The sequence below is a fragment of the Neoarius graeffei genome, chromosome 8 (genome assembly GCF_027579695.1).
Source record: "Neoarius graeffei isolate fNeoGra1 chromosome 8, fNeoGra1.pri, whole genome shotgun sequence".
Taxonomy (NCBI): Eukaryota; Metazoa; Chordata; class Actinopteri; order Siluriformes; family Ariidae; genus Neoarius; species Neoarius graeffei.
The window spans coordinates 51,846,450-51,867,961 of NC_083576.1; the positions used below are offsets into that span (position 1 = coordinate 51,846,450).

General features: G+C 42.2%; 1 protein-coding gene across 1 annotated transcript in view; it reads left to right on the forward strand.

Moving 5' to 3' along the window:
* Positions 1 to 21,512, forward strand: part of gpc3 (glypican 3) — a 277,143-nt gene that overhangs the window by 146,948 nt on the left and 108,683 nt on the right. The window contains 1 exon segment of the mRNA XM_060927818.1: positions 13,558 to 13,682. Within this exon segment, the coding sequence (XP_060783801.1) occupies positions 13,558 to 13,682 (125 nt within the window).

Consider the following 21,512-nt stretch of genomic DNA (forward strand, 5'->3'; position numbering starts at 1 on the left):
TGACTAGCTGTTGAGGAATTTGATGTGTATATCTCAAGGGGAAGAAAGTAGGGATGCATGTAAACGCACAGCCAGAATGTTCATGGGAAATGAAAGGAGGTGGACATGGATGGATGTGGATGGCTGCCCTAAGGAGACTGCCTGCTCTCTGATTGTCCACTTGGCATCATCGAGGAGAAAAATATGTCTGTCTGGTGCACTCTTTGGGTATCCACTATTCTTCACTCCTCAGTGGACCAATTTTGTCGACTTCTCCTGCATCTAAGGATGTCAGAAAGTTTTAGAGTGGGCATAAGGGGAACAGTTAGTCAGCCGAGTCATTTATTTCCAGAAAGCAGGCTGTTCTTATGAGCTAATTTATGACTTATTTTCAAGGCAAACTTTTATGCTGCATTCAATAACTTACTTATGCATGGTCATGACAAGGAATGGTTTTTTTAAACATGATCTATATTCACTTCATCTGTAGTGCCAGTATCATTGAATCGCATGTTTTCCTGTACTGAGAAAAAAAATGAAAATGGTCCATATTTAAGTTTAATGGAAATCTAAGTGTTGTTGAACTCAGTGAATGTTTGTAACATATACACTCGCCATCTGCTTTAATAGGAACACCTGTACACCTGCTCAATTATGTAGCAGCAGCACAGTGCATAACATTATGCAGATACAGGTCAAGAGCTTCGGTTAATGTTAACATTAAACATCAGAATGGGGGGAAAGTGTGATATCTGTGACTTGAACCATGGCATGGTTGTTGGTGCCAAATGAGCTGGTTTGAGTATTTCAAACACTTTGTTGATAAGAGGGGTCAGAGGAAAATGGTCAGCTTGGGCTGAGCTGCCAGGAAGTCTATAGTCTCATCTCATCTCATTATCTGTAGCCGCTTTATCCTGTTCTACAGGGTCGCAGGCAAGCTGGAGCCTATCCCAGCTGACTACGGGCGAAAGGCGGGGTACACCCTGGACAAGTTGCCAGGTCATCACAGGGCTGACACATAGACACAGACAACCATTCACACTCACATTCACACCTACGGTCAATTTAGAGTCACCAGTTAACCTAACCTGCATGTCTTTGGACTGTGGGGGAAAGCGGAGCACCCGGAGGAAACCCACGCAGACAACATGCAAACTCCGCACAGAAAGGCCCTCGCTGGCCACGTGGCTCGAACCCAGACCTTCTTGCTGTGAAGCGATGGCGCTAACCACTACACCACCATGCCATCCTTACTTAAGTATTAAATTTTTTTGGAAACTTATAACTTTAACTTCACTACATTTGAAAGACAAATATTGTACTTTTTACTCCACTACATTTCTATCAAGGTTCTCGGAACTCATTACTATGAAGCAGCTTTGAAAGTGGATGTTTTTTTCTTTTCTTTTCTAAAACGTGATTGGTTTTTTCACAGGTGATACTGAGACAGCTGATCAGTAATCACTAGGGTCATGTGTCGTCCATAGACTGTATAAAATCAAGATCAATGATTTCTCAGCAACATTATTTGAACATGATCAGTTGATGGCAGAATGGACTGGACAACTTTCACTTGTATCGCAGTAACATTTGACCAGTGGGATCTGTACTTTGACTTAAGGAATGAAGTTAGGTACTTTGTCCACCTCTGATGGTGAGGAGAAAAGCATCTCCACATACATAAATCATTGGCTGTTGAGGTGGATGTGCTACAACAGCAGAAGACCACGACAGGCTCCACTTCTGTCAGCCAAGAACAGGGATCTGAGCCTATCATGGGCACAGACTCACCCAGACTGGACAGTTGAAGATGAAAAAAACAAAAATTTGATCTTTTTCCAGTCTTCAGCTGTTCAGTTTGGGTGAGTCGGTGCCCATGATAGGCTCAGATTCCTGTTCTTGGCTGACAGGAGTGGAGCCTGATGTGGGTTTCTGCTGTTGTAGTTCATCCACCTCAGTATTTGATGCTTTGTGTGTTCTGAGATGCTTTTCTGCTCACCATGGTTGTAAAGCGTGATTGAGTTACCAATCAATCAACCAATCAAGCGACCAATCAATGATGTTCTCTAATCTCTCTCGTCAATAAGGTGTTTCAGCCTGCAGACCCTCTGCTCAGACGATGTCCTTCACACAATTCTGTGTAAACTTTAGAGACTGTTGTGTGTGAAAAACCCAGGAGATCAGCAGTTTCTAAAAGAATCCAACCAGTCCATCTGGCACCAACAACTAATAGTCAAGTCACAGAGATCACACTTTTCCTCATTCTAGTATATGACGTGAGCATTCACTGAAACTCTTGACCTGTATCCGCATGATCTTATGCATTGTGCTGCTGCCACATGATTGACTGAATGGATAACTGCATAAATGAGCAGGTGTACAGGTGTTCCTGTAAAAGCGGACGGCGAGTGTAATGTAAACATGAATTTAAAGTGACATAACCCAGACATAAGAAAATAGCTTAGCTGTTCTTGTCATTTTTTATGTATAAAGAAAAAAATTACACATACAAAGATCTTTATTTACAAACACCTTTGATAAATTCATGCGTGAATTTAATTCATTTATTCATTGTTAGTAAGCACCTTCTCCCAGTGACGGTGAATCTGGAGCATATCCCAGGAACACAAGCCAGGCACACACCCTGGATGGGATGCCAGTCCATTACACACACACACACACACACACACACACACACACACACACACACACACCTAGGAGCAATTAACCATAGCCAGTTTCTTTACCAGCATGTTTTTTAGAGGTCAGAGGAACCTGATGAACCCAGAGCAAACCCACATGGGGAAATATTCATCAGTGTGTTCTATAAAAATGTTTCGCATTATTGACTCTAATGATTGCCCTTAGACTTTCTTTATGAAGTTACATAAACCCATTTACTTGAAACACAAAGCTGTCTTTATATTATTTTCCAGGGAAACAAATCAAAACCATAATCAGACATACCTACAGATCAGAGGGGAACCGTCAGGGCCTTCTAGACCTTCAGAGAAGGCCCAAACATATCAGCATTTCAAATGCTATGTTTAATTTCTTTCATTCTTTAATTGCTTTCATTCTTTCATAATTTCATTATAATTACTGAATTCTAATTCTAATTTGGCCTCATTTTCGATCAAGTTTGCTTCAGAAATGAAAGCATTACTGTCCTGGAAACATGCGCATTATCCAATTAGATTTTTTTTGTTTGTTTGTTGTCTCTAGGCAGAGAAAAGTTTAGAGCTGGCTCACTCACTGGGTAGGACTTCATGGCCGGGACAGAAGGCCATGGCAGTGTATGTTTACATAGGAAGTGACAGATAAATTAACCAATCAGATTTTGATTTATAGTGAGAGGGACCAAAATTATATCGCCCTCGGCCTTCTCATAGGCCAACGCTAGCTTGCCTGCTAGTCGGCACCATCAGTGCAGCAGTGTAGTAACCTTTCAGCTGGTGTAGCGTTCATCAGTAGTGTTAGTGAATGCTAATAAAGCCGTCAAGCCAGTGCTATCGAGAGCAAGTAACACAGGCTAACGACTGAGAAACTAAGATTTCTGTCTCCAGACTCTTCTTCCACGCACGCTCGCCACAGTATTTTTCACTCAGACTTAAGTATCCATTTCCCTATGTAATTGACTTAGTTACTTTTAAAATCAACATTGACAACTACACACAACGGAGCTACCTTACACCCTGCCGCTAATCCCCTGCAAAATCCTTTGCCCTGTTGCTTTTTGGTGTGTCTGGCTAAGTTTTGGCTGAGCTGAAGTCCCAGCTCTAATAGTAACAATTCGCCACTACTACAGATACCGCGAGTTGGCCTAGTGGTTAGCGTGTCTACTTCTTGAGCGGGAGATCGTGAGTTCTGTTCATGGTCGGGTCATACCAAAGACCATCGTAAAAATGGTACCTACTGCCGTCTGGCAAGGCACGCTGTAACCCTATGAGTGGGGAGTCAAACTCTCATGGTTACCCCACTGTAACCCTAGCTACAGTATGTGAGAGGCCAAGGGCTATGGAAACAGAGATCAGCGCCACGTGGGAAGGGACTTTGACTTTTGATTACTACAGATACATTAGGACGAAGAAGAACAACAACAACTTTATTCATCACACACTTGTGAAATTCTTCTCTGCATTTAACCCATCTGAAGCAGTGAACACACACGTGAGCAATGAGCACACACACATACCCAGAGCAGTGGGTAGCCATGCTAACAGCGCCCGAGGAACAGTTGGGAGTTAGGTGCCTTGCTCAAGGGCACCTCAGCCCAAGGCCGTCCCATATTAACCTAACCACGTCTTTGAAGAGATCAAGTTGGAAACATTGGAGTATTCCTTTAACTACTTTGCTGCTTACTACACATGAATGGGAGTTGTAAAGCAAATATCCAGCATGTACTCTATATGTGTTGCAACTGTGCAGGGCTGTGTTGGAGAGTGTGTGAGTGAGCATGAAAGAGTTTTCTTGAGTGCTAATGCCTTACCTCACTCCAAGTATGTGAGGTACAGATAAAAGATTTGGTAGATATTTCAGAACCCTTACTGACACGGCTCTTATCTCCTCAGCAGCCTTATCCGGTATCATGGCTGCCATGTCTCCATGTTACTAATACTCTGCTAATGAGAGAAACAATCTCACCCACACTCTCCCCTGTGCCACAGGTCCCCTGAGTCCCACATGTGCAGCCGCCAGACTCAGAGGAAAAGCACAAGCCCCACATTAATCAAGTCCAGGGGCAGGAAAGGCTTCTCTGAACATGCAAAATTACACCAGGAGAGGCTGGCCACTAATGATTTCCCCAGAGAAAGCAAGAGGAAGAGCATTAGAAGAAGAGAGTGTGCTGTGGCTGTGAATTAGTCCGAGTGTGTGTTTGGCAGAGTGTGTGCACAGTGTGAATGTTGCAGAGAGAATCTGGACTTACAATAATATGCAGCATATTGCATCAGGATTGAATATAAATTGAATTTAAATTGTTATGAATAGTGTGATCACCTTCTCTCTTCCTGTCTTTACATGTGCTTCAGCAAAATTCTAGTCCCCTGTAGGTTTGCCAAGTTTCTGTTGAGCTACACTGGTGGTAATATCATTGAGCTCAAAATGCATTTGTAGTGGCGGCACAGTGGTGTAGTGGTTAGCACTGTCGTCTCACAGCAAGAAGGTTCTGGGTCCTAGGTTCTAGGTTTATATTAATGCAATCATTTAATACATGATGATTTCTACAGTGGAAATTTCAACAGGATCTTGTATAATGGATGCTCCAACAGATTAAAAACATTTGTAATGGCCTAATGGAAGGATGGCATTAGTGTCTTCCCCTGTCTGTCAGAGCAACATGTGGGCATCTGTCCATCCATTATCCATAACCGCTTATCCTGTTCAGGGTCACAGGCAAACTGGAGCCTATCCCAGCTGACTATGGGTGAGAGGTGGGGTACACCCTGGACAAGTCGCCAGATCATTGCAGGGCTGACACATAGACACAAACAACCATTCACACCTACAGTCAATTTAGAGCCACTAATTAGCCTAACCTGCCTAATCTTTGGACTGTGAGAGAAACTGGAGCACCCGGAGGAAACCCACACAGACACGGGGAGAACATGCAAACTCCACACAGAAAGGCCCCCGTCGACTGCTGAGCTCAAACCCAGAACCTTCTTGCTGTGAGGCAACGGTGCTAACCACTACACCACCATGCCGCCGTGGGCATCTGTGAGCTCATGTATGCAAAACAGGGTAAATAGCCCTTTCCTCTGAGTGTGTTGCAATGCCCTGTGATGCAGCATGGGCAACAGATGCAGAGGTTGGATTTAAGTGTCTTAGAGGAAGCATGTGTTTTCCCCAGCTTCTCCACTCAGTAGTTTTCTTATGATAGGTGAGTGTTGACTAGTGGGTGGGCTAGTGGGTGCCAAGGTCAATTTGGGGTGGGGTGTGTGTGAGACCATTCATTCATTCATTCATTCATTCATTCATTCATTATCTCTAGCCGCTTTATCCTTCTACAGGGTCGCAGGCAAGCTGGAGCCTATCCCAGCTGACTACGGGCGAAAGGCGGGGTACACCCTGGACAAGTCGCCAGGTCATCACAGGGCTGACACATAGACACAGACAACCATTCACACTCACATTCACACCTACAGTCAATTTAGAGTCACCAGTTAACCTAACCTGCATGTCTTTGGACTGTGGGAGAAACCGGAGCACCCGGAGGAAACCCATGCGGACACGGGGAGAACATGCAAACTCCGCACAGAAAGGCCCCCGTCGACTGCTGAGCTCAAACCCAGAACCTTCTTGCTGTGAGGCAACGGTGCTAACCACTACACCACCATGCCGCCGTGGGCATCTGTGAACTCATGTATGCAAAACAGGGTAAATAGCCCTTTCCTCTGAGTGTGTTGCAATGCCCTGTGATGCAGCATGGGCAACAGATGCAGAGGTTGGATTTAAGTGTCTTAGAGGAAGCATGTGTTTTCCCCAGCTTCTCCACTCAGTAGTTTTCTTATGATAGGTGAGTGTTGACTAGTGGGTGGGCTAGTGGGTGCCAAGGTCAATTTGGGGTGGGGTGTGTGTGAGACCATTCATGGGGGAAATATTTATTTTTGCTATTTGCTGAGATATTTATTTCCATATTTTTGGAAGGAGTCTCCAGTGTCAGCATTTTGTAAGAGTTAAAACTGTAACTTTAAATTCTCCAACATAGGAAAAGTCTTGAGGACAGAGGGATTAGCAGTGTCTTAACATGACAAGATATGTCTTATTGGGGGGGAAACACAGGTAAGGGAATGAAGGTTTACATCTGTTGTAAAATACAGTGCCTTGAAAAAGTATTCATACCCCTTGAACTTTTTCACATTTTTCCACCTTACAGCCACAAACTTAAAAGTTTTTTATTGAGATTTTATGTGATAGACCAACACAGAGTAGCACATAATTGTGAAGTGAAACGAAAATGATAAATGGTCTTCAAAATTTTCAACAAATAAAAATCTGAAAAATGTGGTGTGCATTAGTATTCAGCCTCCCTGCGTCAATACTTTGTAGAGCCACCTTTTGCTGCAATTACAGCTGCAAGTCTTTTGTGGTATGTCTCTACCAGCTTTGCACATCTAGACACTATAATTTTTGCCCATTCTTCTTTGCAAAATAGCTCAAGCTCAGCCAGATTGGATGGAGAGCGTCTGTGAACAGCAATTTTCAAGTCTTGCCACAGATGCTCAATGGGATTTAGGTCTGGACTTTGACTGGGCCATTCTAACACATGAATATTCTTTGATCTAAACCATTCCATTGTAGCTCTGGCTGTATGTTTAGGGTCATTGTCTTGCTGGAAGGTGAATCTCCTTCCCAGTCTCAAGTCTTTTGCAGCCTCCAACAGGTTTTCTTCCAGGATTGCCCTGTATTTAGCTCCATCCATCTTCCCATCAACTCTGACCAGCTTCCCTGTCCTTCCTGAAGAAAAGCATCCCCATAGCATGATGCTGCCACCACCATGTTTCACAGTGGGGATGGTGTGTGCAGGGTGATGAGCAGTGTTAGTTTTCCGCCACACATAGCGCTTTGCATTTAGGCCAAAAAGTTCAACTTTGGTTTCATCTGACCAAAGCACCTTCTTCCACATGTTTGCTGTGTCCCCTACATGGCTTCTGGCAAACTGTAAAACGGGACTTCTTATGCCTGTCTTTCAACGATGGCTTTCTTCTTGCCACTCTTCCAAATAGGCCAGATTTGTGGAGTGTACAACTTATAGTTGTCCTGTGCACAGATTCTCTCACCTGAGCTGTGGATTTCTGCAGCTCCTCCAGAGTGATCATGGGCCTCTTGGCTGCTTCTCTGACCAGTGTTCTCCTTGCTCGCTCTGTCAGTTTAGGTGGACGGCCATGTCTTGGTAGGTTTGCAGTTGTGCCATACTTTTTCCATTTTTGAATGATGGATTGAACAGTGCTTCTTGAGATGTTCAGAGCTTGGGATATTTTTTATAACCTAACCCTGCTTTAAACTTCTCCAGAACTTTATCCCTGACCTGTCTGGTGAGTTCTTTGTTCTTCATGATGCTGTTTGTTCTTCATTGTTCTCTAACAAACCACCGAGGCCTTCACAGAACAAGTGTATTTATGCTGAGAGTAAATTACACACAGTAGGACTCTATTAACTAATTAGATGACTTCTGAAGGCAATTGATTGCATTGGATTGTATTTAGAGGTATCAGAGTACAGGGGGCTGAATACTAATGCACACCACATTTTTCAGATTTTTATTTGTTGAAAATTTTGAAGACCATTTATCATTTTCGTTTCACTTCACAATTATGTGCTACTCTGTGTTGGTCTATCACATAAAATCTCAATAAAAAACTTTTAAGTTCATGGTTGTAAGGTGGAAAAATGTGAAAAAGTTCAAGGGGTATGAATACTTTTTCAAGGCACTGTAAGTGACAATTTGTTTAACAGATAAAACATACAATGCGATGTTTGTTTAGTTAAAAATCTTTAGGGTTTGGAAGTTGAGATGGTTTAATTGGAATAAAACATCAGGATGTTGTTCCCTTTTTTAATTATTTTCTTATAACAGCACATACTGAAGTGTTTTATTCATTGCTTGATTTTATATTATTCCTACTAGCTATACGGCTGGATGCTAAATACAGTGTCTTGCAAAAATATTCATCCCCCTTGGTGTTTATCCTGTTTTGTCGCATTACAAACTGGAATTAAAATGGATTTTTGGAGGGTGAGCACCATTTGATTTATACAACATGCTTACTACTTTAAAGGTGAAAATTGTTGTTTTATTGTGACACAAACAATAATTAATTTGAAAAAAAAACCCCACAGAAATCTGGAGTGTGCATAGGTATTTACCCCCCCCAAATTCAGTACTTTGTAGAGCCATCTTTTGCTGCCATTACAGCTGAAAGTCTCTTGGGGTATGTCTCTATTAGCTTAGCACATCTAGCCACTGGGATTTTTGCCCATTCCTCAAGGCAAAACTGCTCCAGCTCCTTCAAGTTAGATGGGTTGTGTTGGTGTACAGCAATCTTCAAGTTATGCCACAGATTCTCAATTGGAACGAGGTCTGGGCTTTGATTAGGCCATTCCAAGACATTTAAATGTTTCCCTTTAACCCACTCCAGTGTAGCTTTAGCGGTATGTTTATGGTCACTGTCCTGCTGGAACGTGAACCTTTGTCCCAGTCTCAAACTTCTGGCTGACTCAAACAGGTTTTCGTACAGAATTGCCCTGTATTTAGTGCCATCCATCTTTCCTTCAGTCCTGGCCAGCTTTCCTGTCCCTGCAGATGAAAAATATCCCCACAGCATGATGCTGCCACCACCATGCTTCACTGTAGGAACGGTGTTCTCAGGGTGTTGGGTTTGCACCACACATGGCATTTCCCATGATGGCCAAAAAGATCAATTTTAGTCTCATTTGACCAGAGAATCTTCTTCCATGTGTTTGGGGAGTCTGCCACATACTGTTGGGCAATCTCCAAATGTGTTTTCTTAAGCAGTTACTTTTTTCTGGCCACTCTTCCATAAAGGCCCACTCTGTGGAGTGTACGGCTTAAAGTGATCCTATGGACAGATACTCCCATCTCCGCTGTGGATCTTTGCAGCTCCTTCAGTGTTCTCTTTGGTATCTTTGTTGCATCTCTGATTAATGCCCTTTGCCCGGTCTGTGAGTTTTGGTGGGCAGCCGCCTTTTATCAGGTGTTTAGTGGTGACATTTACTTTCCATTTTGCTATAATGGATTTAATGGTGCTCCCTGGGATATTCAAAGTTTGGGATATTTTTATAACCCAACCCTGATCTATGCTTCTCCACAACTTTGTCTCTGACCTGTTTGGAGGCTCCTTGGGTTTCATATTGTTTGCTTAGTAGTGCTGCAGAGTCAGGGTCCTTCCAGAACAGGGGGATTTATTCAGACATCATGTGACAGATCATGTGACACTTTGATTACACACAGGTGGATCTTAATCAACTAATTATGTGACTTATGAAGTGAATTGGTTGGACCAGCTCTTATTTAGGGGTTTCATAGGAAAGGGAGTGAATACCTATGCACACTCCAGATTTCTGTTTTTTCATCTTAATTATTGTTTGTGTCACAATAAAACAATTATTTGCACCTTTAAAGGTGTAGGCATGTTGTGTAAATCAAATGGTGCTAACCCTCCAAAAATTCATTTTAATTCCAGCTTGTTATGTAACAAAACAGGACAAACACCAAGGGGGATGAATACTTTTCCAATAAGCCTAGAAAAGAGGAGACAATAGAAGACAACCATACAAAAATTCCTGGCCATTTACAAAAAATAAATTTAATACAAACATAAACACAGTGGGGCGTCACGGTGGTGTAGTGGTTCGCGCTGTCGCCTCACAGCAAGAAGGTCCGGGTTCGAGCCCCGTGGCCAGCGAGAGCCTTTCTGTGTGGAGTTTGCATGTTCTCCCCATGTCCGCGTGGGTTTCCTCCGGGTGCTCCGGTTTCCCCCACAGTCCAAAGATATGCAGGTTAGGTTATCTGGTGACTCTAAATTGACCGTAGGTGTGAATGTGGGTGTGAATGGTTGTCTGTGTCTATGTGTCAGCCCTGTGATGACCTGGCGACTTGTCCAGGGTGTACCCCGCCTTTCGCCCGTAGTCAGCTGGGATAGGCTCCAGCTTGCCTGTGACCCTGTAGAACAGGATAAAGCGGCTAGAGATAATGAGATGAGATGAGATAAACACAGTGTGATTTAAATGACTACTCAGGTAATCACAGGGCATCATTCAACATGTTCTGTGCTGAGAATAGAACAGAAAGCCCATGTCTTCAAAACACATTGATAATGGAAGCTGAAGGGAATCTCAGTGAATGTTTGTTTACCTTTATGATTATATAACATGGATTCAAAACTACAAGTGTTACACTCTCACAATGTGCGTGAGAATGAGACAGACATGACAAATTGTATTATACAAGCTGTGTTTACAGAGCTTTATCCAATGCTTTCATGAACGCTCTTCTGAAGATTTTGTTCTGTTTAGACATAATCAGACTCACACAACTATGTTACAAATACACAAATACAACCTTAATATACAAATGAAATATATGAATGCATTCTACAATATAGTACAGTTACAGAAATGTGTATTGATGAAATACAGCAAATTTGTTTTAGATGTCTGTTATACCTGAGTTTCATTTAGCATTTTCTGTTTTTTTTTTTTTATTTCTCAAAATATGGAAAATGTATTGAAATAGTTGTTGGTTGTAATTGCACGTACCGTATGCTGCAGCGATTACACAGGTGTGCATATATATGTATGTGTGTGTGTCTGGCTCCTCTCCCCCATGCCTTGATGAAGACGTCTATGCAATGCTTGGTCCCATTGGTATTCTGCAGCTGGTGTACTGCACATATTCACTTATAGCCAGCCGGGCACAATTAGCCGCTAACATTACACCGCAGAATTCAGTCCAGAATTAAGAATTAAGTTCCCAGTCCCCTTGGGAAATTAATCCAGCAGCAATTCATTAAAGCATAGGCTAAACAGTAACATGCATTTGCATTTTTATTGCACCTGAATACAATAGACACTTTCTATTATCATCTCTGCACAGAGAAGGGCCTCTGTGTTTAATATGATGATGTTGTCCTATATAAAAACAATGGTGTTTATCAGAGAGAACAAGAGGCTGCGCAGGCTGATGATTAGTGAAAGAACAAGGTGCAAGTGGTTGACTAGCTTGACAGTGGTGTAGCTTTGTTATGTAAATCCTATTGTCACACGTCGCCCAAATAAACAAACTGGCTGTGCGGCAAGCCAAGCGATTAGCTGAATAAGGGGAAAAGTTTCAGGGCGTTCTGGCTCATTAGTCTTCCCTCTTGCCCTGCATTCCAGAAATGTTTTCACTGTGCACTTTTACACTTGGAAGGCCTTTAAGATGTCAGCGGGAATTCCCCCAAGGGAACTACAAGTTGACAAGGTTTTTTTTTTGTTTGTTTGTTTTTTTGTTTTTTTTGCACACAGCCTCGACTCTGAATGAAATGCTTAGGCCCTGTTCAAAGCTGCACGCTACCATACAAAACAATGTGTGCAGTGTGTCACAATAGTACGGAAGCCGAGAGAGGCCCTTCATATAATCCTTTTTTTTATTCACCTTGTTATCCCGAGATAACGACATAATTAATTCAGGATCTCGAGAAAACAACACAACTAATTCGAGATATCGAGAAAACAAAACCGTTATTTCGAGATCTCGAGAAAACAAAACAATTATTTCATGATCTCGAGTAAACAACTGAGAAATGGTTCATTCAGGTGCGCCAAGAGACTTGTGATATGCTGACTTTGGGGCTATTTCTCATTCTGTATAGATGCAACTTTGGTCATTAGAATGTCTGGAATAATCGATCACCTAAGAAGGCAATATTTTGATCAGGGGTTGACACAGGGAGAGACTGCATTAAGTCTTTTAATAAGAGATAATTTCAAAATTAGTCCGCGGCACCTCCGCAGAAGACTGGCCCTCTCTCTCAAGGCATCGTAAAAAAACATTTCTGCTCTGTTTCTGCTCTGTTACATGTCCGCCAATTTCTAAGTCTTCGTTGTCTGACCCACGGGGGGGCACAGCTCTGCTAGAAATCTCTAGCCTGGCTAACGCGACTGCAAAGCTCTCCAAGCTATTGGTCTGGCCAAGATATTAAGCCCAACCGTTTCCCAGAGCCCGTGGTTGACCCGCCTCCCTGAAATGCCTCAGTTTGCTACTGGTCGAAGCCAGAAAAGGCTGTGACGAAGCTTAAACCAATCACATCACTCTTTCCTCTGACGTATGTGACGCGACGGGGCTAACTGGTAGATTAAACTCTTACCGAAGTCGGTCGGGAGCAAGGCGAAAACGTCCTTCCTTTCAATAAATACCTCCAGGGCTGCTCTTTGCTCCGTTTTCAATGAGAACTTGCTCCATGTTCGTAATGTTTCTAGTGAATGAAGCACTTCCGGCATAGATTCTGTAAACAATCTATGGCTTCCGGTCGCAGTTCTACTACGTCACTGCCTTGAACACGCCTCTACCCAGGGCCGTTGGAGATGCTCAAAGTTGATTGGGTCCCGATTTTTCGGGAGCTTGGAAGAGCTGTAGATAGCTTGCCTGGCCAGACTAAGCTCGCAACAGGCCCTCATGTTGCGTCACGCTTAGGATGGGCGGGCCCAGGCTAAGAAATCTCAGCTGTTTACCTCGAGATCATGAAATAATTATTTTGTTTTTTTGAGATCACGGAATAATTGTCTTGTTTTCTCAAGATCTCTAATTAGTTGTGTTGTTTTCTCAACATTCTGAATTAATCATGTCATTATCTCAGAATAACGGTTTTGTTTTCTCGAGATCTCGAATTAGTTGTGTTGTTTTCTCAAGATCCTGAATTAATTATGTCATTATCTCAGGATAACAAGGTAAATAAAAAAAGATTATATGAAGGGCCTCTCACGGCTTCCGTACAATAGGTTTAATCTTTTGGGCATATTATTCAGTGTGACAATAAGCAGTTAGGCATGTAGACCTAAATAGTCTTTGTTTTTCAGGTGAGCAGCATGTGTTCACACACACCCCAGCGCAAGGCTCGTGCAGTGACCCCACCGGTGGAGCGGGCACTAATCATTCAGCCTGTCAACTTTGATCCAGATGAGACTCTTTCTGGACAACGCAGGTAATGGATGAACGAATGGATGTGTTTTCAGTATAGCAAAGTGTATAATACAGTAGTGCTGAGGTGTTGTACTGCATCCAATTCACAATACTGCACAGTTTTGTGTTGTTTTTTTTCTGTTCGAAAAGGCATGGCAATCACCAAAATCTATTTTCCTCACTATGATTTCTCCCAAGTTGCACTATGAGTTCCTAATTCCTTTTTAAAACCTATAGCGGCCTTTCACATGATGTCATCATAACTGCATATTTGTTTATCTGGCCATGTTGCCAGGCAAGCTTTGTGTTTGACAACAACCGGCACAAGAGTATGCGAGTGATTGTAAGCCCAATTCAGTACATCTACAGATAAACTTGTAGAAGTTACATCTAAAAGAACAATGCCAGAGACCTGTAGTGCTTTTGGACGTAATAACAGATGCTGAGATAAGCCTGGTTCAACTGCTTCCCAGCAAACCCAGAAAGGTAAGAAAAATGGTGAGCTGCAGTTAAACAGGAAGCCTGGATGTCAACAAAGTATTCCCGTGTGCGTGGAGAACATTTTATATTAGGTTAGTGTGAAAGCTCTGTGCACATTTCTCCTAACACTTTTTCTAGCTCAAAGACATTCAGTTATAAAAATCCCATAGATCTACAGTGGTGCTTGAAAGTTTGTGAACCCTTTAGAATTTTCTATATTTCTGCATAAATATGACCTAAAACATCATCAGATTTTCACACAAGTCCTAAAAGTAGATAAAGAGAACCCAGTTAAACAAATGAGACAAAAATATTATACTTGGTCATTTATTTATTGAGGAAAATGATCCAATATTACATATCTGTGAGTGGCAAAAGTATGCGAACCTCTAGGATTAGCAGTTAATTTGAAGGTGAAATTAGAGTCAGGTGTTTTCAATCAATGGGATGACAATCAGGTGTGAGTGGGCACCCTGTTTTATTTAAAGAACAGGGATCTATCAAAGTCTGATCTTCACAAAACATGTTTGTGGAAGTGTATCATGGCACGAACAAAGGAGATTTCTAAGGAGCTCAGAAAAAGCGTTGTTGATGCTCATCAGGCTGGAAAAGGTTACAAAACCATCTCTAAAGAGTTTGGACTCTACCAATCCACAGTCAGACAGATTGTGTACAAATGGAGGAAATTCAAGACCATTGTTACCCTCCCCAGGAGTGGTCGACCAACAAAGATCACTCCAAGAGCAAGGCGTGTAATAGTCGGCGAGGTCACAAAGGACCCCAGGGTAACTTCTAAGCAACTGAAGGCCTCTCTCACATTGGCTAATGTTAATGTTCATGAGTCCACCATCAGGAGAACACTGAACAACAATGGTGTGCATGGCAGGGTTACAAGGAGAAAGCCACTGCTCTCCAAAAACAACATTGCTGCTTGTCTGCAGTTTGCTAAAGATCACATGGACAAGCCAGAAGGCTATTGGAAAAATGTTTTGTGGACAGATGAGACCAAAATAGAACTTTTTGGTTTAACTGAGAAGCGTTATGTTTGGAGAAAGGAAAACACAGCATTCCAGCATAAGAACCTTATCCCATGTGTGAAACATGGTGGTGGTATGTGGCAGCGGGGGTGTGGCCAAGCATTGGTCTGTGAATGGAGGGTGGAGTCAGGGAAGGTAAGTGGTGGAATCATTGCACCTGATGGGAATTAACCTGTGTTTGTGTGTCTTCCCCAGTGACCGCACCCTTTAAAAGGAGAGGAGAGCAGAGAAAGGGAGCTCTCTCCCCAACCAGAACACTTGTGTGTGTGTGTGTGTGTGTGTGTGTGTGTGTGGCTGAAAAGCTAAAAAATAAAAAGTTTGTTGAGAACTCAGTTCTGGCCTGCCGTGCTTCTGTGCTGCCGTGCTTCTGTGCTTCAACCACCTGGTCGAATACTACATGGTAGTATGATGGTTTGGGCCTGTTTTGCTGCATCTGGGCCAGGACGGCTTGCCATCATTGATGAAACAATGAATTCTGAATTATACCAGCGAATTCTAAAGGAACATGTCAGGACATCTGTCCATGAACTGAATCTCAAGAGAAGGTGAGTCATGCAGCAAGACAACGACCCTAAGCACACAAGTCTTTCTACCAAGAAGAATAAAGTTAATGTTTTGGAATGGCCAAATCAAAGTCCTGGCCTTAATCCAATCAAAATGTTGCGGAAGGACCTGAAGCGAGCAGTTCATGTGAGGAAACCCACCAACATCCCAGACTTGAAGCTGTTCCGTACAGAGGAATGGGCTAAAATTCCTCCAAGTCGGTGTGCAGGACTGATCAACAGTTACTGGAAATGTTTAGTTGCAGTTATTGCTGCACAAGGGGGTCACACCAGATACTGAAAGCAAAGGTTCACATACTTTTGCCGCTCACAGATATGTAATATTGGATCATTTTCCTCAGTAAATAAATGACCAAGTATAATATTTTTGTCTCATTTGTTTAACTGGGTTCTCTTTATCTACTTTTAGGACTTGTGTGAAAATCTGATGATGTTTTAGGTCATATTTATGCAGAAATATAGAAAATTCTAAAAGGTTCACAAACTTTCAAGCACCACTGTAGATCTAGCCTCAGTGTACTCAAGTTACTATTCAACAAGTCCATAAGTTGGTGTGAGATGGACAGAACTTTGGTCTAGATAATAAAGCTTTTAACAGGTTGCATGGTTTGGCACTAATCAGTACAGTCTACTGGCAAATACACAAGCATGTCATACTTCGCAGCTCTACTGCACTACAAAAAACATGCCAAAGGGCAAATGTATGAACGTTAAAATGCACTTCCTCCACCAATATAACCAGCTAATTAATTTAAATAAAGTGGAAATAAAATGAATGATTGAATGTGGGCTTTGGATGCGATATATTTTATGAGACCTAATGCTTGGCTAGACTAGCAGCATGTTTGTTATATATTGATAATGTAAACTCAGCTAAACACCATAAAATACACTAGATCAAGGCCCTGGCTTGTTTATTACTATTAGAAGTCCATGTTTGAGCTTACCTTTGTCATAAAAAGGTCTTTTTCTTTATCAGGAATTTCCCATAACATTGCAGCACAAAACCTGCCTCGAAATATTGGTACTTTTGTCTGGCTTTAGCATCTCCAGTGTACAACCCCGATTCCAAAAAAGTTGGGACAAAGTGCAAATTGTAAATAAAAACGGAATGCAATGATGTGGAAGTTTCAAAATTCCATATTTCATTCAGAATAGAACATAGATGACATATCAGATGTTTAAACTGAGAAAATGTATCATTTAAAGAGAAAAATTAGGTGATTTTAAATTTCATGACAACAACACATCTCAAAAAAGTTGGGACAAGGCCATGTTTACCACTGTGAGACATCCCCTTTTCTCTTTACAACAGTCTGTAAACGTCTGGGGACTGAGGAGACAAGTTGCTCAAGTTTAGGGATAGGAAGGTTAACCCATTCTTGTCTAATGTAGGATTCTAGTTGCTCAACTGTCTTAGGTCTTTTTTGTCGTATCTTCCGTTTTATGATGCGCCAAATGTTTTCTATGGGTGAAAGATCTGGACTGCAGGCTGGCCAGTTCAGTACCCGGACCCTTCTTCTACGCAGCCATGATGCTGTAATTGATGCAGTATGTGGTATGGCATTGTCATGTTGGAAAATGCAAGGTCTTCCCTGAAAGAGACGTCATCTGGATGGGAGCATATGTTGCTCTAGAACCTGGATATACCTTTCAGCATTGATGGTGTCTTTCCAGATGTGTAAGCTGCCCATGCCACATGCACTAATGCAACCCCATACCATCAGAGATGCAGGCTTCTGAACTGAGCGCTGATAACAACTTGGGTCGTCCTTCTCCTTTTTAGTCCGAATGACACGGCGTCCCTGATTTCCATAAAGAACTTCAAATTTTGATTCATCTGACCACAGAACGGTTTTCCACTTTGCCACAGTCCATTTTAAATGAGCCTTGGCCCAGAGAAGACGTCTGCACTTCTAGATCATGTTTAGATACGGCTTCTTCTTTGAACTATAGAGTTTTAGCTGGCAATGGCGGATGGCACGGTGAATTGTGTTCACAGATAATGTTCTCTAGAAATATTCCTGAGCCCATTTTGTGATTTCCAATACAGAAGCATGCCTGTATGTGATGCAGTGCCATCTAAGGGCCCGAAGATCACGGGCACCCAGTATGGTTTTCCAGCCTTGACCCTTACACACGGAGATTCTTCCAGATTCTCTGAATCTTTTGATGATATTATGCACTGTAGATGATGATATGTTCAAACTCTTTGCAGTTTTACACTGTCAAACTCCTTTCTGATATTGCTCCACTATTTGTCGGCGCAGAATTAGGGGGATTGGTGATCCTCTTCCCATCTTTACTTCTGAGAGCCCCTGCCACTCCAAGATGCTCTTTTTATACCCAGTTATGTTAATGACCTATTGCCAATTGACCTAATGAGTTGCAATTTGGTCCTCCAGCTGTTCCTTTTTTGTACCTTTAACTTTTCCAGCCTCTTATTGCCCCTGTCCCAACTTTTTTGAGATGTGTTGCTGTCATGAAATTTCAAATGAGCCAATATTTGGCATGAAATTTCAAAATGTCTCACTTTCAACATTTGATATGTTGTCTATGTTCTATTGTGAATACAATATCAGTTTTTGAGATTTGTATATTATTGCATTCCGTTTTTATATGCAATTTGTACTTTGTCCCAACTTTTTTGGAATCGGGGTTGTATTTAGAAATCCCAAATACTAAATAGTTCAGGATGTCGTAGTGTCCCAGATCCGGTAGCTGGTTTGACGTACACTTTTCAAGTGGAATAAATACATTTGTGGGTAAATTATATGGATCTGTGATGCCTGCATGTTTCAGCTTGTCAATGTAATGCGATCTGCTGATATAATCAAAAATTTTTTAAGCGTTTCTGAGAGACTGCACTGACTGCACTCATCTCGATTTTCATTATTAACTGTCCCGGCCATGTTTCTTTGTTTGCCCGGCAATATGGCGGACACTGCGTGATAAACAAAAATGTGTTATGTCAGTGAAAAGCGCGTATACACAGCAATAGAGAGTACATTTTCTTAAAGGGGACATGCTATATACTTTTTAATTGTTTTATGTTATTCCCCGAGATGCCTTTGTAAAGCTTGTGAGATTTTTTTTTAAACACCTTGGTTCTTTTTTCTCATGTTGTTTTAGTATGAGATGAAAACCCTACAAAATAAGACCGGCTGATTTTACAGCTGTGCATTTACAGTAAATATTAAATATGTCAGTTGCTTCACTCTGATTGACTAACATCTTTAAACGAGACTCACCCATGGAATTAGGGATGTGCAGTTCACGAACAAGTCATTGTTAATCTTGAACGACTCTTTTTAGTGGTTTGTTTGTACCAGTTTCCGAGCACAACTGACTTGTTCTTTTTTTTTCAAATTCAACTGCTCCCAGTCACCTGAATGCAATTGATCAGAAAACTTTGGGATCACAACAGTGTGCACAACAATGGGCTAATAACAGTCAACAAAGAGCAAGAAATTATGAACTCATGCAGGCTCTTAATAAAATACCTGGCTCAGTTTCGAGAACGTAAGAGTAATGGCTAGGACCCATCCATCCATCCATTATCTGTATGTGCTTATCCTGTGCAGGGTCGCAGGTAAGCTGGAGCCTATCCCAGCTGACTATGGGCGAGAGGCAGGGTACACCCTGGACAAGTCACCAGGTCATCGTAGGGCTGACACATAGAGATAAACAACCATTCACATTTACGGTCAATTTAGAGCCACCAATTAACCTAACCTGCATGTCTTTGGACTGTGGGAAAAACCGAAGCACCCGGAGGAAACCCACGCAGACACGGGGAGAACATGCAAACTCCACACAGAAAGGCCCCCATCGGCTGCTAGGCTCGAACCCAGGACCTTCTTGCTGTGAGGCGACAGTGCTAACCACTACACCACTGTGCCGCCCCTGGCTAGGGCCCATTTGACACCATTGTTGCATTGTACAGTGTTTCAATGAATATCAACTTTAATTGGTTGATACTATAGAGGTCTGTGTTATACAACCCCGATTCCAAAAAAGTTGGGACAAAGTCTCATCTCACCTCATTATCTGTAGCCGCTTTATCCTGTTCTACAGGGTCGCAGGCAAGCTGGAGCCTATCCCAGCTGACTATGGGCGAGAGGCGGGGTACACCCTGGACAAGTCGCGAGGTCATCACAGGGCTGACACATAGACACAGACAACCATTCACACCTACGGTCAACTTAGAGTCACCAGTTAACCTAACCTGCATGTCTTTGTACTGTGGGGGAAACCGGAGCACCCGGAGGAAACCCACGCGGACACGGGGAGAACATGTGGGACAAAGTACAAATTGTAAATAAAAACGGAATGCAATAATTTACAAATCTCAAAAACTGATATTGTATTCACAGTAGAACATAGACAACATATCAAATGTTGAAAGGGAGACATTTTGAAATTTCATGCCAAATATTGGCTCATTTGAAATTTCATGACAGCAACACATCTCAAAAAAGTTGGGACAGGGGCAATAAGAGGCTGGAAAAGTTAAAGGTACAAAAAAGGAACAGCTGGAGGACCAAATTGCAACTCATTAGGTCAATTGGCAATAGGTCATTAACACGACTGGGTATAAAAAGAGCATCTTGGAGTGGCAGGGGCTCTCAGAAGTAAAGATGGGAAGAGGATCACCAATCCCCCTAATTCTGTGCCGACAAATAGTGGAGCAATATCAGAAAGGAGTTCGACAGTGTAAAATTGCAAAGAGTTTGAACATATCATCATCTACAGTGCATAATATCATCAAAAGATTCAGAGAATCTGGAAGAATCTCTGTGCGTAAGGGTCAAGGCCAGAAAACCATACTGGGTGCCCGTGATCTTTGGGCCCTTAGATGGCACTGCATCACATACAGGCATGCTTCTGTATTGGAAATCACAAAATGGGCTCAGGAATATTTCCAGAGAACATTATCTGTGAACACAATTCACCGTGCCATCCGCCGTTGCCAGCTAAAACTCTATAGTTCAAAGAAGAAGCCGTATCTAAACATGATCCAGAAGCGCAGACGTCTTCTCTGGGCCAAGGCTCATTTAAAATGGACTGTGGCAAAGTGGAAAACTGTTCTGTGGTCAGACGAATCAAAATTTTAAGTTCTTTATGGAAATCAGGGACGCCGTGTCATTTGGACTAAAGAGGAGAAGGACGACCCAAGTTGTTATCAGCGCTCAGTTCAGAAGCCTGCATCTCTGATGGTATGGGGTTGCATTAGTGCGTGTGGCCTGGGCAGCTTACACATCTGGAAAGACACCATCAATGCTGAAAAGTATATCCAGGTTCTAGAGCAACATATGCTCCCATCCAGATAATGTCTCTTTCAGGGAAGACCTTGCATTTTCCAACATGACAATGCCAAACCACATACTGCATCAATTACAGCATCATGGCTGCATAGAAGAAGGGTCCGGGTACTGAACTGGCCAGCCTGCAGTCCAGATCTTTCACCCATAGAAAACATTTGGTGCATCATAAAACAGAAGATACGACAAAAAAGACCTAAGACAGTTGAGCAACTAGAATCCTACATTAGACAAGAATGGGTTAACCTTCCTATCCCTAAACTTGAGCAACTTGTCTCCTCAGTCTTCAGACGTTTACAGACTGTTGTAAAGAGAAAAGGGGATGTCTCACAGTGGTAAACATAGCCTTGTCCCAACTTTTTTGAGATGTGTTGTTGTCATGAAATTTAAAATCACCTAATTTTTCTCTTTAAATGATACATTTTCTCAGTTTAACATTTGATATGTC